General features: G+C 45.0%; 1 protein-coding gene across 1 annotated transcript in view; it reads right to left on the reverse strand.

The window, feature by feature from the left end:
* Positions 1–17299, reverse strand: part of SOBP (sine oculis binding protein homolog) — a gene marked incomplete at its 5' end in the record, with an annotated part of 115147 nt that overhangs the window by 34845 nt on the left and 63003 nt on the right. The window contains one exon of the mRNA XM_082306291.1: positions 16175–16270. Within this exon, the coding sequence (XP_082162417.1) occupies positions 16175–16270 (96 nt within the window). The remainder of the gene's footprint in view (positions 1–16174; positions 16271–17299) is intronic.

Here is a 17299-nt window from a genome sequence, read left to right on the forward strand (position 1 = left end):
TCGTCGTTGCAATTCCATGTGAGCTTCAGAAGTGCAATTATGCCCATTTTCTGAATGGGGAGCAGAGACAAAGGGAGATAAAATTACTTGGCCAGGATCACAGGGAATATCTGTAACAGAGCTGAGGGGTGAAAAGACGCCTCATTAAGGACTGGTCTAACCCCAGGCATCGAGGCAATCTTCCTTGTAAGAAACTCAGGACTTGTGTTCAGGGTCACAAGCCACCCAGTTGGGTCATACTGAGAAATCAAACTGTGGGCAGCAGCAGGTAACTGACAGGTTTTTAGATGGTAAAAACCACATTTAGTAACATCTGGGCCTTATAACATTTAGGGAAGGGGACTTTCTACAGCTAACAGCACCGAGGAGCCAAACACTACAGGAACTTTGAAAACAAGTCGGGGCATAAAAAATAAGTGATACGATTTATCACAGACCTGGGGAAGAAGATAGTTAAACTGAGAGAAAGGAAAGATAGTAATGGAGAAAGAGAGATATTCAGAAGGGGAAGAGAGACCTAAGGAAAAAGTTGCAAGGAGCAGAAAACCAAAAACAAAGGACAAAAATAATTTAAAATGGAAGAACAGCAGACATACTTAGGTGGAAACAGCTCAGCTGGAGTGCCACAGGGACGATCCCTGCCTCACTGCAGCTTTCGATAAACATGCACCAGCTTGCATGAATTCTGGACGGAGGAGCATGTTTGTGCTGGGGACAGTCACACCAGGAGCAGCCCGAGGAGACAGGCTCCCAGCGCAAGGGTACCGAGGCAGGTGAGGTGCAGCCGTCGTGCCCCCCTGGAGCGCTCCACTCGCTCCCTGCTTGGCGACTGCAGCGAGTGTAACGTTAGCAGCAGCTGTTTCAATAATGTTTTAAACCTTCCTGCCCTCCTTTTCAGAGCTCCAACATGTAGATTTAAATCCCTGGACATTCACAAGCAATTATTTTCTAATGATGCTAGAAGCAAAGCTTCCAGTCCTATAGCTTCAAAAAACCCTGCCCAGCCACGCTCTGCTGTTGACCTTTTCTAGACCTAAATATATACGAGATACCTAAATAAGATAATTGGTCAAGTATAATGCTGGTGTAAGCTGGAGGCCTTTTACCAGAGGTGACAGAGGCCCCCTCTAAGCAGGAGAGAAACTGCAGGAACTCCATCCTTGCTGGTTTGCCCCCTGCGTTCAAAAGCTTCTCTGATGCTCGCTCCTCTCCTGATTTTTGTGTGATTTTATTCATGTGCATCCCAGTGTTAGGTTTCACAGTGGATGTGCTTAGCTGTACAAACTGTGCCAAGTGAGCTTACTGTAATGGCATTGTTGTGCAGGAGATGGTACTTTTGCAAGGGCAGCCCCAAATTCCTATTTTCCACTGTTGCACGAGAATAGCCTATCATGCTGTATAAGATGTAAATGTTTTGTGGCCTTGCAGATAAGCTAGATAGACAGCCGATCCATCATCATGACTCCGCATCACCACCACGGTGAAGGGATAAGGAGCTAAGCTGATGGCTTCTGCACAACAAACAAGCACAGAGACAGTGTTTGCTCATTTCAATGTGCAAAGCTGACTTGTTTAAATATGAATATGTTGCTTATAGCCAAATCTTAGTGACAGCAGCCCTGTGGCATCTATCACTGTTTGCACTTTTGCTAAAAATAGTCGCATTGTCTCTGGATTTTTTCAGATGCCACATCTGCAGGTAGTTTTCACTCCCTCCACCGCATCTCTACCCATTAGCGTTTCCTCCACCCTCCAGGGTATATCGTGCTCAGGAAGATACTAACCACGCAAGGTTCACGTTGTGTCACAAACACCTGAAATCACTTCCCTGTCCTCACCAAAAGTCTGTGCCCTTTTCTCTCTCTTCTCCTCTCACTTGCTCTCTTTCTCTATCATGCTTACAGGCAGGGGCGCCAGGCACAGCTTCAAAACGCCCCCAACGCCTTCACCGAAGAGTGAGGTTGTCTAAAAGGGAGCACACACTGTCGAGACTGCGGAGCGGTTTCTCTCAGACCAGATCATGATACTCCTTCTCCATTTAATGAAAAGTGAGCAATTTTCTCTTCCCCCCCTCAGCCTACAGCACGTTACAGATAGGCTTTAGAATTGAAGCACCAGCTGGAAGAACTAATAGATCTTTTCCATTTCTAGCTTTTCCCTGTATATATACTCAGATGAAGCACTTGTCTCAAATTCAGGGTGACCTGCTCTGAGTCAGGCTCCTCCCAGAGCTCACTCGGGTGCTGCGTTTACAGCTATGAAAAGGAGCAAATCCCACCCAGGGAACAAGCAGCAGTGAGAAAGCACACGATGTGAAATCTAAACACTTCTGATTCCCTCTGAATGCCGCAATCCAGGCACTCTCCAAATCCCTCTTCTAAGTCAGAGCTACAAAGAGTTCCTGGAGGATCAACAAGGTCCAGGCTATTTTGGATTTGCCCTCTTTGCGGTTTTCTAACCCTGAGAGCACCGGGAGGTCCCCATGCTTGCAGCAGCTCATACTTCTGGCATGGGTACCCGAATTCATCCGGATGGATTTTGGTGCAGGACCTGGGCTTTGCACACCAGGGATGTGGTACCTCCACAACACTCCTGCTGTGGCAGTGCACCATGGTATCAATGTGCTGCCACTCTGACATTCAAAATGTGGCTCTGAAAAGAAAAGGCAAATTCCCCAGGCCACGCAGGATTTTGCTAGCTCAGCACCTAGGAACCCACAGACAGCCAGCACAGACCATGAACTGCAGCACCCATCAGTCTGCAAAAATTCAAAAAGCCATTTCCTCTTTGCCTCACAATGTACCTGCACTAGTGGCTATCCTCAATGTTTTACAGCAGAGCTATTTTCTCCGCTGTGTTAATCAGATTTGCTTTCAGCAGGTTTTTCTAACAGCATGGGGGGGAAACTGGGCCAAACTTGTCTACATGATGGCTCCTCCCAGCACTCACACTGACTCAGCTGAGCTGGAGGCAAACAGCAGTGGGATTATAGTAAATTCGACGGAGGCAAGCACAGCCTGCTTTCCAAGTACGCCAGCAAGGTACTGCAGCTCACCCAAGCAGGCTGCTGCGGTCCGGTCGGTCCCCACCTCCTGGCTGAGCACAGAGGCGCCCACAGAGGGAGAGCAGCTCGGGGACACCAAGGGGACACATCTCACCAGGGTGGCATTGGAGAGAAAAACTCTCTGCTCCTGGAGAGAAAGAAGCCACCACTTCTGTCACTGCTGCTGTGTGGTGACTTAGGGCAGCTGAGATTTCAGCAAGGTCCCCAAGGGAGGATTTTGATAACCAATGCAGGCAAATATCTTCATTTATGTGGGGGATATGTCAGCAGCCAGGCCCTCTGGTTATTTTCTTTCACCAATCACAGTGATCTTGAGCTAATCGGGTTTGAACTTCAGACAGTTTGCAGTCATCCAGGCCTTGGCCATGCCTCGCTACTGGGGAGACTTTCAGCCCTAGTTTGCGGCTGGAGGAAGAAGAGACCTAAAGCTGGACTGCCGGACTGTGCAAGCACGTCATCTATATCCCCTCATTAAATGAACGCAGTGTGGTGACTAAGAAGGATGACAGCACAGAGCCCTGTGGCAATGCACCAAGCACACCCACTGGGGAGAAAAGCACTTGCTCAACACAGCCCCCTGCAATTTCTCAGAATGGAAAAAATAAGAAGATATGCGTAAGGGAAGACTGGACGCATTTTCCAGGCCCTGCACAACCCCTGTGCCTGTAAGGGGGTGCGTGCACCTGCCGAGGATGCTGATCCTCCCCGGGCACGTGCTCGGGCAGAGGCACCGCGTGCTGTGGGTGCGTGCACACCTGGGAGTCTCACCTGCGTGCTTCTCTCATGGCACTCCCTGCTTCCAATTTAAAGAAGAGACTGGATCCTGAAGGATCCGGCAGTTTACATGAGATACGGTCCCAGAGATTTATTAATACAAAGTGAAAAATGACTGATAAGAGAAGCATTTACCATTTCTCTCCACTGAGTCAATCTCTTACCTCTTTAATATTTTAGTTTCCAGCATCCTTCAGCCCTTATGACTTGGTGGCGGGCCAGCTGTAACACGATACACCAGCACAATGTCCTAGCGCTATCTTCCGGCATTACATAAACCTAGGTTTGGGACAGATTCTCATCCACTTTGAGACTCCTTTGCACCACTCTGGCAGCAGAAAGGGGCCACGGGAGTACATTACATGCACACCACCTTTCGAGACTTCTTTCTACTGCCAGAGTGATGTAAAGGCATCGCTGGCTCCTGCCAGAATCTGGCCCTTCGCTTAATGTGTTTAACAAATGAAGCTGCTGTTTGAATCCCAAAGACAGAGAGAGGGTCAGTAACCGAGCGAGCACCAAGCGCTTCTTCCCTTGGCAGTCGGGAATCCACGTTGTTAGAAAGTGGAAATGTATCGGGTGTGTTAGCTTCCTAACCACAAAAAAATCTCTCAGAAAATGACTGTTTCCCGTCTTGGCTAAGGAGACATTAATTTCAGTGGCATGTGCAGTAATGTTCATTCAGGACTGGCCACAGGTGGTCAATTATTCCTCTGCCTGTCTAGAAGAAGCATGTTTATTCCTCATAATAAAAAGTATTAGTACAATACAGAGTTTATTGCTCAATTAGGAAAGTGACATGCAAAGAGTTACAGCCTCTTGTGGAGAATACAGCTAGAAACGAATTTTTGCAGCTGAATGAAATACCACCCTCCTCCCATCAGACACACAAAAACTACACAACTTAAGAGCTAACTGACAGGTATTTTAGGACCAATATTTAACTAGCCTGTACAACTGAATATTGTATTGTATATTAAAGCTTTAGACTATAATTGTGTTCCTTTCTCTGTTTAAAACATTTTTAATTGATCATTCAGGCACTGATCAAAAAAAAAAAAAAGCACAGGATTGAATTTTTGTTCCGAGCATAAACAAAGCAGTGCATTGAGCAGAATTTGAGAACATGGTACACATGCACACTTTGATCACTTTGTGGGATCCGCACCCACTGCTCTGCTTGCTTCAGTTACTATGCATTGCCTGGGCAGTCAAATTGTTTTTAAATACCTAAAAGTAAACCTCGGAACCTGTTTTCTCCTATTGTGTCAGATAATAATTCATAATAAATGAACTTCTCTGCAAATACCAAGGGTGCTGTTGTTAGCTATTTGGAGTATAACACAACATTAAATAACAGATATCACTTTGCACTTCTAACATTTTAATCTCAATCTCAAATTGCATGCAAAGGCAATAAAGTAACAGCATCCCCATTTCAAAGCTGGAGACCAGACATCTAAACACAAAGTCAGCAGATACCTAACTTCACGCACACAAGCAGTCCCTCTGCTTGAATTGAATGGCTCTACATGCAAGCTTGAAGTTAGATACATGCAGAAATATGCAGTTCAACCGATGACTGTAGCTATCGAAGATGTAGGTGTCATATGGAAAGTATTTATCTAGTTAATGAACAGATACAGGCACATCTAAAGGTGGTTTAACCAATCCTAAATCAGCACCTAATTATTTTGAGTAAATCATACTCTAGAAATGCTTGCCTTCATCTGTTAACTATCAATAGGACCTAGAGAAAAAGTCCAGCCCAGATGTCAAATACTGAGATGCTACAGCTACACATGTGAAATGAACTGTGTCCTAAACCAAAGGGTGCTGTGGAACTGGGAAGAAGCATGGCACAGGTGAAAACCAGAATGAAATGTGGATCCAGCTGAAGCTCAGACTGAAACATCCATTGCCTCACTGTGAGTGCAACTGAGAGCAACGTTTGACCACCTGAAACCCACAGGAGTGTTATCCTGAGGGATATCAAGCACAAGGAGACATGCACGGTCTTTAAAAAGAGAAGTAGAATGCAGCATGATGAAGGTTTCACTGAAGTTGTTTAGTGCTAGATTGGTACAAGGCGTACAGCATGGAAATAATTCAGATTACTATGAGTAAAATGGACCCTGCTTGTAAAGAACAGCTGTGCTCAAGATATTGCTGCATGTTAATCTGCATGTACACCCACCTGAAAGACCCCAGTCTGCAAATGAAAGCATGAGCAAGAAAACTTCGTGTAGGGAAACAGACACTTCTTCCCAGAGAGAGAGACAACAGCACATCGAAATCACACTGTGCAAGACAACATTTATAAAAATGTTGACAGATATCATCCCCCATTTGACTTATGGAGCCATCAAAAGCTCACTTCCACGGAGCATTTTTGGACCCTTTAGTTGACTAAATCACCAATTTAGAATCTGTCAGACTTCATTATGCAGATGAAGAGTCTCTCCTTGGTTTCATTTGTTATTCATTAATAAGAGAGCATCGGTGACTGTATCCTCTCACACAATCAAAGCCTTTCTGCCATTACATAGTAAATTTTGTTCTTTCTAGCGTTCGAAAAAAACCTCAACACAACAGCAACACGGCTTAGTTGCTACGCAAAGACTTAGAGCCACTGCATAGGGATCAGTTCCAGAGTTTGGTTTGATTTGAACCAAGCCAGGCAAATTATTCCTGGATGTGATCTAACAAGGTTTTCCTGCTTGCCTGTTTCTCTCGTCTACAGGTGAAGCGTGTGCTCAGGCCAGACCGGCCCCGGGATCCCCACAACCCTGCGCGATCCCGATGTGTGTTTACTGCCTTCCAGCTCGATGCCTGGTGCAGTTAAAACACTCAGTACCAACAGGCAGATTTATTATGAATGCTGGTAGGGATCTTTTTTCTCTCTCATTGACTAGATGTGACTCAAAAAGTTAATGGTAATTGCTCTCATCTTCATTTAGCAATGAGAGAGAGAGAGAAATGGGAGCAATTTGCAGATCTGAGAACAGGTCATTACAGGTGTGTTATATTAGTGTATTCATGAGCCCCCTGGGACAGCCATGCTGCGATATCCAATAACTTTCTTAATGTGTAATTACACACCATTGGACTATAATTGATTAATTGAAAAGAGAATGTAGGCAGATGCTAGGCCAAGGCTGCTGCTGCTCATTAAATGAATATGTCCTTGCTTCTTTTTAATAAGTTAAGCGAACTACTCAAAAGCAATTAAGTGAGAACTGAAATTCATTAGATTTTAAGTAATTATTGGTATTAACTTCTATAATAAAATGCAGGATTTATATTTTGGGGCTTTTTTTCCCATCCCAAATGCAATATAATACATGTCACCGCTGAGATGTAAAAAAGGTGTCTGCTACAGACAGCAGCAAGCAGCGAGATACGCATTCCTTGCAGACAGATCTTTGGTGTGCCTTCAGATAACTGCGTGGAGTTAATCTGCCTTCTTGGGACGTCATTCCTGGTAGCCCCGCACAGTCCTAGGGATTCCTAAAGAGAGGGGGCCACACACTCAATATCCCAGAGCACCCCTAAGCCTCCCTGCAGTCCAGCAGAATGGTGGCCAGGCTCTTCTCAACCCTCCTTCCCATGGGCTGGATCTTAACTCTGAGAAATAAAAAGAGCGTGGGCTCCTGATTTTCAAAATCCCACTCTTTTACCGGTGTATGTTGGCTTTTAAAGGGGTCAAAGCCTTCAAGCTCTTTTCCTTTTTAATGGGGCGGACAACGCATGCAGCAAGATGAGGCATAAGCCAACTGCACCGTTACAGAAAATCACACTGGTCTACACAGGCATCTTTTCAGACCTGACAAAACCCATTCTCATTAACACCCTGCATGAGTGAGAGCCAGTGTCAGAGGTGCAAAAGGACCCGAGCACCAGGGGACTGAAGCCAGTTTTATGGCCTGACCCTGTGCTGCAGGTATGGCCATGGTGAGATGCGGAGCGAGGAACGGCTCCTCCCTGGTAGCTGCCAGGGTGCCCCGCGGGCCCTACTGAGTCATCTGCATCTCCTGCACAGACCCCAAGAAGAAAATGTTTATAGGTCTGGGTGATGACTTTGGAAATTTTCTTCCCAATTTATGTGGAAGGAAATCCGATGAATTTTATTTCACCACACTTCACTTCCTTTGGAACAAGGCATATCTTTATTCTTTAACATTCTATAAAAACTGTCTGAATTTTATTTAAATTGGTTATGAATGCCAGTTTCATAAAGCAAAGCCACGATTCACAACTGGTTTTCTTTCCAAGGGATACAAACCTGCTTTTTTTTCCCAGTTTTATAGAGGTTTGGGTGGGGGGATGGCTGACAATTTTTTTCAGGCTTTTTTACTTTAAAATTTATTGAAATTGTTATTAAGAAGTAGCCTGCTAAAAATGCATTTTCAGCTAACAGTTTCTTAACTTTTTACTTTTTAAATTCCTGGTCAATAAAAAGATTGGCATTTTTTTAAAAATAATTTTTGAAAAAGCAATTTTTCAACGAGAACATGTTTAATATGAAAATTATAACTTCAGTAAACACTTCAAATGAGAAAAGCAAAGAGTAAAAATAGAGAAATACAACACAGTATTGCAGTGAGGAGAAATTAAGGTTGGAAAAATTATTCAGAGGTCACCAGTAATTGCACATTTATTAATAAAAATTCTAATGCTTGTTCTGGGGAGGAAGATTACAGAATTGGAGCTGTAATGGGATTTTAATTATTATCCTTTTTAACAAATGCATTTTGCTTCTCTTCTGAAATAATAATAATGGTGATGTTAAAAACTAGAAAACATGCCTCCTTCTTTGGAAAGGCAAGTTTGTGCTCACTAAGTGTCAAGTGTCACATCCTAAAATAATGCTCCGGTATTGGTATGAAGGAAAATGCTAAACTAGAGACACTGGGGTGAAATTGCTTGCTATTTCTAGCGTACCCGAGGCGAGTGCTGCGGGAAAGGGGATATGACTTGCTCTCAGCTCTGGGAGGCCAAACTCCCACTGTCGGTAGCTGTGGTCTTTCCCAAATCCATCCCATTCCCGTTGCCCGGCCTTCCGTGCCACCCACCCCTCTCACTGTCACACCTTTTATTCCACCTCTTCAGCTCCCTGAATCATCTTCCTTGATTTGGTTCACTGGACCAAAAAGGCGGGGATTATGTAGAGCTACTGGGGGCACCAGCCTGCTTGTGCGGGAAGCCGCATCCCTGGCCACAGGGGACCTTTGTTCCTTTTATCCCCACCTCCTTCCCTTCCTTCCTCCCACTCCCCATGCTCCTGGGGATTTTATACCTTGTATTTTATGTGTCGCTGGGAACTGGCAGAGACTTACCCTCCTTGCTGCTCTCAAGGGTTAATGGCACTCCCCTGCCCACCTCTTCGGGAGGCGTGGGGAATCCCTCGCCCTCCTTAATGCTGTAGGTCATGGTCCCTCGCTAAGTCCGAGTATAAAAGGAGTGAGGTTTGGGTCCTATTTCCAGCAGACCTGCTATCTCAGAGTTGCTATGACAGGGTTGTATTTTTCTATAAATTCCTACAGCTGGTCTCTGATTGCAGCCTTCAGCTTAAATATTATTAATAAAGATCATGTTTTCTACACTTCAAATTAGCCGTTAGCCGGCTTACAGCAATTTTTCGTCTCAGAGGGGGAAGGTGTCTCGAAGCAGTTGCTTGCCTTTTCTTGTCTACAGAATACAGGGTGTCATTCAGAGCCCACGCAAAGGTAACGGGCGACATCCTATTGATTTCACTGGGCTTTGGATCAGAGGTTGTGGAGTCCTAAACATGGTATGAGTCAAGAAAAAAAAGCATATTTCTTTAGCAGGATGGTGGTGCAGGATGGGGGAAGGGGAACAGAAGGCCTGAAAGACCAAGGAAATCTCTCAAGACCCCTGAGAAGGTCTGCTGTGGCCCCAGGAACAGGACCCAGACCTCCCAGGTCCAGCCCGTGCTGCTGTAACGCGAGCAACTGCCTTCACTTCTATTACGGAGTAGAAAAACATATAAGTAAAAAGCAGGGCAAGAGGGACGCAGCCCATGTGGCGGGCAAGACAGTGGATGCATTTGTTCTAAAACAGTAAATATATCTGTGTAGACAGGCGTAGAGCCTATCATTTCCTGGGGACAGCATATCGCAGGGTGGCTGCCAGGCTGCAGGTCTGTATTTGGTCCTGCATTATCCCAGCGAGATGCCTATCAGGGCAGAGCTGCTGAGGCAGCCAGCACCCCGCGGGTGCCTACCTGCGCCGGCAGGCAGCGGGCAGGGAGGGTCAGCCGGAGTCCGCCCTCATGCACCGTGCTGCGGCGACGGGTGTTGGGGCTCCCCTCTCCCCACCCCGGGCTGCAAATCTGCCTGTGAGCTGAGCGCTGCCTTTTTTTCAGTGCATTTGCCCAGCGCCCATGGACTTCAACAGTCTTTAGGAGCATGCAGAAGGTGAACACTGCATAGCCCTTCATTCAGCCTGGCAGCAATTGAAGACAAAGAAACCTTTACAATAATTTTGCCTGGTTTGTTACCTTTGCTTGAAAAGAAACAGAATGCAAGTTTTTTGGCGGGGCTTTGGGGCCGTTCTTTTTAAAATACTCTGCTATAACTCATGAACAATTTAGTTTTTGAAGATGAAATGTTACAGGCGATTAGTCTACGATATGACCTAAGCCCCACTGTTATTTCAGTCACAAGAAAGGTTGAATTTCATGTGGCCAAGATTACTGAGGTTTTAAGAACATCAGTATCAATTCACTGCTACAATTGCTTTTCTCAATATTTTTGTTCCAGAGCCATAACTGCCATTCTGACAGCTCTCTGTGCCTGATCCAAAGTCCCTGAAACCAACGGCGGGCTCTCCATCGGCTGTTAGGGGTTTTGCATGGCCATTTGCTCAAATCACTGCGTATGCCACAGTGCAGCTGATGGAGCAGTATCGGTTGCTCTCAGACTACGGTGGCAAACTGAGCAAGAAACCGATGAAATCCATTGGTAAATCACCAAAAAATAGCACCAGTGGTGAGACGCAGCAAACATCGAGTGATGCTGAAACAGTGGTAGGCACTGCCATGGGGATTTTAGCTCTCGGCAGGCTTGGTACCAGTAGCTCTATGACGTGGAGCTCTGCAGGGTGTCACAGGTCTCGCCCCCCTCTCCCCTCCCACCTCTCCAGGGTGGCAGAATTGCCTCCTGAGCGCAAGGTCTGTACCTTAATGGCTAGATGTGGCCCGGCATCTCTCAGAGCTGCTGGGCAGCAGTCCCACTCCAGCTTTCTGGCCGAAAGCTCTGCACATCCCAAAGCCTGGGCCAGGATGAAGGAAGTGCTCTCCCTCTGCCGGTTTGCACCTAGCAGGGTGAAGGAAGAGCTACAGCGAGTAAAAGCCTTTGCTTTCTCTCTCCTCTCTGCTAAGAATAAGGAGGCAGCATGGGAGACAAAAAGGGGGGGAAAGGCAAGAGAGGGGAAGAATAAAGCTAACTTCCCCAAATACACTCCTCCTTTGAGGGCACTGCGGTTATAAATGGACTGATGGGTATTTCCTTTTAATGATGAAGCACTAATAGGGAGTGGTTTTGCTTGATGCTGAGGCACAGGTACCTCATAAAAAAGAATCCAGACCTCACTTTCTGAAACCAGAACTCTCATGGCCTCCAAAGGATACCAATACGCATGTTTACATTTAACTTGACTACAACTACAAAACCTACTGGCCTCATCTGAGCAAAAATATTCTCAGTGCTTTTTAAAATCAGTCTTGTAGGCATGCAATCTTTCCCACATTCCAGTACCGTAACGCTGGGGTTAACCTGCCGGCATCTTTGCTGCCCTGCTTGGCTGCCCCACGAGTGCCACGCTTCCTGACCCTGCCTCTAGTGCTGCAACAGCAGAGCAAAGTGACGTGACTTCAAGCAAAGCATCAGTTGTAGCTCTGGCTTCTCTCAGCCATGCCATAGCCTCCCCAAAGGCCTTTTGCTTGTAGGAGAACGTTTTGCAGTTCATGTTTCAATTGCAGATGTGTTTTCAGAGCTTTCTCTGCCTCTCTTTATTAGTGATTAAAGATAAATGGCCATAGGTGAGTTTGCATTAAATCCAATAACAAGCATGTTTTATTTTGTGTCTTTTACGTAACAGCTTCCAAGCACCAGGACTACCTTATAATTCATTGCACACTGGAGTCAAGAATTTATCGCCCCAGACAGAACTACGAGGAGCAGTCTATTTTATTTCAAAGAGAAAAAGATCATAATTTTACCACAGGAAAACCATGGATCACAGCTGGGTGTGGGACTGGAAATGAATTTTTTTCAGGGTGTTTATGTTTTGTTTGGTTATCTGTTTGCTTTACATAAAATCCCATAGCGGTGGGTGGTACTCAGATCATCTCCATAAACAAATGAACTGGAAAGCAACCTGGCGTTTAATTTCCTTAACCCATCAAACCCTCCTTTGCTCATACAGCAGCACGCCAATCTGAAACCTTGACTCGATATTCTGGGTAACGGGGGGGGGGGGGGGGGGGGGGGGGGGGGGGGGAAGGACGAACTGTTGGTTTTTCTTTCCCACTTTTGTTAAAAGGCATCCAAGCATGGCTCTTCCTACCCTGACTAACCTGGGTAGGTGCCAGATGGATTTTTCCTTTCTCTAGGCAATGGCTCAGGAATTTCAGCTGGCTAGAGCCGAGGCTGTGGGCTTTTCACTGGCCTTTTCACTCTAGCCTACCCTTTCTCTGCAGTTAATCCCATCTCTCTCCCCACATCCACTATTAGCTGGACTGTACTGCTCCTTTACAATCAGCTTCCAGAGGACTAAATTCTGCCTTTTCCTTCTGGAAACAAAGAGATGTGCCTGAAAGAAAAGCTTCCAGCCATTTGCGGAATAAGAAATTAAAATCCTGAGGCAGTGCCTACGGTAGTAAAGTGGCTGGCCAAGGCAGCTTGCTGGCCTGGCTCTTTAAAAATAAATTTGTTTTATGTAGTTCCCAGTATTTATCATGGGTAGCTAAACTTAAGAAAACATGATTCTCAAAAATACTGAAAAGTTCACAAGGAAAATTCTATGTCCTCATTGACTAGAGCATCTTAACCACTTTGTTTTCTGCACTCTACAACAAACGGCATGACACAACGTATCTGGATTTAACGTGGGAAATGAATACCCTAACCTAATCCCGTAACTGCACAACAGCTTTCTACACCAACCAAAATCTTTAATTGTCCTTGCTTTTCTGAATGCACAGAACTACCATCAACACTCAGGGGTTTCTTTTGCCTAAATTATACTGCTTTCTTCCTCCTATTTCCTATTGAGCTCTCCCTCAAAAAAAAAACCAAATAGCTGAGTTCTACCTCACTAATGAAACCATCTCCTCTTCTGAGGAATAAGCAATGAAGAAAGCATACAATTTGTAATACTGTATGTTACTATGCTTTCGAATCTCTCCAAGTACTGAGGAGTTAAAGCTCACCATGCATGCCTGTGACCTGGGATGTTAAGATTCAGCCGGTGTAGCGCGGCTCTTGCGGGAGAGCCCTGGCACGCAGACCCAGCAGCAGCGCCCCAGCCCCTGGGTCCTGCCCGGCAGCACCCTCCCAGCACGAGCATTTCCCAAACAGAGAAGCCTGCGCTTGCTGGAACAAACCTTGCTGGAAAATGGCAGCTGAACCCTAAAGCAAAGAAAGCACTTTTGAGCTGAAGCCTCCAATTTCACCTGACAGGCTATTACAGTACTTACTCTCAACTGCACTGAGAAAACTCCAAGGATTTCCTGATTCTCAAAAGCATAAACAAGTTTCAGTTTCTCTTTCATTTAAAAAAATCTCAGCTTTTCGCTCAGCCAGCATCTGACTTGCACTGTTAGACTCTGGGTAAGTTTTTACTGTTGGGAAAATATTTTTTTCAGAGGAAGCAGCTGTCCCCACTCCTTTCTTTCATTTTTTTTCCCCCCTCTCCCCTCCCAAGAAGACAATTCCTAGCACAAACGCAGGAATACTGACTAGCCTTTAGGAGAAAGATGCTGCCTTAATGGCCAGTTCCTGTGAAATTCACTTTACTCTCAAGCACATTTTAATATAGCATTGTTTCTCAAAAAGTAAACATACAGAAGGAAAACCACTACCTCTCTGTGAAACACGTAGCATCTTTGACACTAGTTCCCTCCCCACCAAAGCCTAGGCCCAGCATCGTATTTTCGCTGAAAGTTCCTAAAAGACATCTTTAAAGATAGCAGAGGTACATATTCATTATTTGTCTACTTTTTTTTCAAAACACAAATTGAGTACAGATTACAACCCTGCCAATTTTGTTTCCAATAGCATAGGAAAAATAAAACTATGACAAATTGCTTTTATTACTTCCTTAAACAAGAACTGAAACTTGTCCAAAAAAGCACATGAAAGATTAACTTGGATGACTTGAGCTTTTGCCAGGTACAGAACTTATATAATAAAGCAAAAACTTAAATGCATATTAATAGAGAAATAATTAACTGGGCATTAAAAGAATGCTTGATTTTAATAGCACAAAGGGGGTTAATTGGTTCATTGACTGCTTGCACTAAAAATAAAGCAGATTTTCAATTTAAATAACACATGACATTTTATATCGTGCTGTCTACCAACTCTAGTCCTGAACTCCTCCAACACCAAGAAGCCCTACTGACTTTGGGGGCATCTTTGTGTGCTGTGATGGTTCCTCAGGCCCGATTTGACCAGCGGCACAGTAATTAAGCATGGCCTTGAAGAAACAGTTTCACTTATTTGGCACAAGAATTGCAGCTGCACCGGGGAATCGCTTTTGGTGTTTGTCTCGTTTCCTCCCCTTAGGACCTGACCCTGCTGCCCCTGAAACCAACAGCAACTTTGCAAGGGGTTTAAGAGGAGGCAAGATCAGGTCTTATGGGTCACGTCGCTTTTTGCTAGGGAGAATTATACTGGGAACGCACCAACCTTTCCGAGTGACACCTGTGTCTCTAAAAATGACCTCTGCCATTACCTAACTGGGGGTTGGCTCAGCACAGGGGATGCCTGGGGGGTAGGTGACCCTATGAGCCCACTAGTGCAGGTGAGGCCAAGATGCTTTGCATTCTGGCCAGTGCCAGGAGCGGGGACTGGCCACCACCTCTGCGCTGCTGCCCTCCAGTCTGGGCTTCTCTGATCAACTGCGTGAATCTGAGGGCCGGCTTTGGCACTGGGTTACGTCGGCTCATCAGCTCGTCTTCGCTGGATGCTGCACCTGGGACACCAAGATTAGCGTTTGGCCCTGCGTCCTCTACGGGGGAGGCAGACGCGGGTTTTAATGCAGAGGAAACGCAGCTTGCTCCTCCACCACCGCCCCCCTCTTCTATACTTATAATGAGAAAAAAAGTGTTGTTGTTTCAAAATATAACCCTGTGTTCTGACTCTCCACAAATATTTCCATTCAGCCAAATGATACATTTTACTTAAGTGCGGGTGAGAAGAAAGGCAAATGCGAGGGAGAGATCTACCAATGCATCTAAAACTCCCTTTTCGAATGCCATGCGTGAATCTCTCTTAAATGTATTACAATTCATTCTCTGTTTACTTTAGGCAAACAGAAAAACTCATCGTGGAGCACTCATTTTCGCAAGCTAATCAAGAACATTAGGTCCCAACAGATTCATTTAATAGAAATATAATAGGCATTCCTGCTTGCTTTTAATCTTGCCTAGCTGCAAATGCTAAAATGAACAGTGAATTAACCCTGCCTTGGAACAGAGATCCTTTCACAGCTGATATCATCTCTCTTACGGCTTGTAAACACTCCAGGCTCCCTGTATGTGCTTTCCTGGCTTTCGCTCTTTCCCCGCAGCAGAGGAGAGGAGAGGAGTGGAGAGGAGAGGAGTGGAGAGGAGAGGATGCTCCTGCCTGCATGCAGCTAGGAAGGGGAGGAATAGGCGAGCTCTAAAGGGAGTACTGCGTGTCAGCAGAACGAAACGTGGCGCTGCCGCCCGACAACAAGGCAGAGCTAAAAGGTGGATGGGAGAGTGAGTTTTGGGGTGCCTGGCAGGGGGCAAGGGGGGTGGGGAGGGCGGCTTTTCGTGCATCACCAGCTGCTCCCTGCATGGCTCTCCCTGATTTACCGTGCAAGACAAGGTAGTACGACAAGGCCATTCACGTGCTGTCATCAAATATAAGAGATTTTTCAAGCAATTTGAGATCTTAAATTGTTCATGGATAGCAGAACTAGCATTAGAACGCTAAACAGGAAAAAAAAACTATCATATTTCATAATGTATGTCATAATGAACAAAAGCCTTTAAAAAAAAAACGGTTCTCACTGTGCTAAAGTAACAATCTAGACTTGTTGTAAGTATGTTATTCTTACAAGTAGTTCGCAGTTATTCTTGAAGGCAAGTCTTGGAGTTTCCTTAGCATAGTGCTGCTGGGGAAAATTTTCAGCATGTCCATCTTCATCTCTAGCCTGAAGGGAAATATAATGGCCTATTTAGGGACTTACAAATAATGGAAGGAAAAAAAATAGCTAAAAGCATAACAGCTCAGATCATTAAAACAGACGGGAATCCCAAAATACAACATTATTAAAAAGTTTGTTTAAATACGCAGTACACCTTTTAGATATGAGAACGTGGGATGCTGTTTTCTTACATAGCTTAAGTTGAACATGCAAATTCATTGCATTGCAAATAATTAGAACAACAGAAGACAAACCCAAAATGAAATATTTGAGCTGGAAACTGTGAGTAACTCAGGGTTTCAATTTACTCCATTGCATTTTTCAGGATTACATTACATACGTACTCGTTTAAACTTTTTGACATGCTTAAGTAATCCCTAGATAATGTACTTGTATTTTCAGTTTAACAGCAAGGCCAAAAAAAATAAATAAGTTTTCATACTCATAATTTACATGTAATACTATTATAGATAAATGGATTCCCCCTCCATGTTTAAGTGAAGCTTTGAAAGGAGCAATCATCTAGTGAGAAAAATGATCCTTCAGTCAAATGCGGTCAAAATATTTAATGACAAAGATGCATTAAAAGTTACCGGGTATTTGGAACTACGCTGTTAATTAAGAAAGCTGAAGTTTAAATGGAGACATTACCAGAGCCCATTAGCAATCCTGCTTGCATATAGTATTTTTCCCTTCTCATCTACAGCGTTTTCTGCTTTCGAGTTAAAGCAAAAGGGAGAAGCAGGTGAAAGGAGGAGTGTCAGCAATACACTCATTACACTGTTCATTTGGGTGACACTTGCACTCCGTTCCGCTCCATCTCATCTGATCCCTGACTGTTCGCTCTCTCCCTCTCGCAGCCTCCCGAAATTCACAGCTGAGCTGTCTCCCTCACATATGGCTTGCATATAATTATGCACATTCCATTTTACACTGCATTAAAATGATGAGCTCCTGGCTCCCTGCCAACCTATTTAAATCAGCCCCTGCCCGAAGAAGCCGGGGAGAGGAGGAGGGCAGAGGGGGGGTGGGCGG

This window comes from Platalea leucorodia (assembly GCF_965183815.1).
Source record: "Platalea leucorodia genome assembly, chromosome: 3".
Classification (NCBI taxonomy): domain Eukaryota; kingdom Metazoa; phylum Chordata; class Aves; order Pelecaniformes; family Threskiornithidae; genus Platalea; species Platalea leucorodia.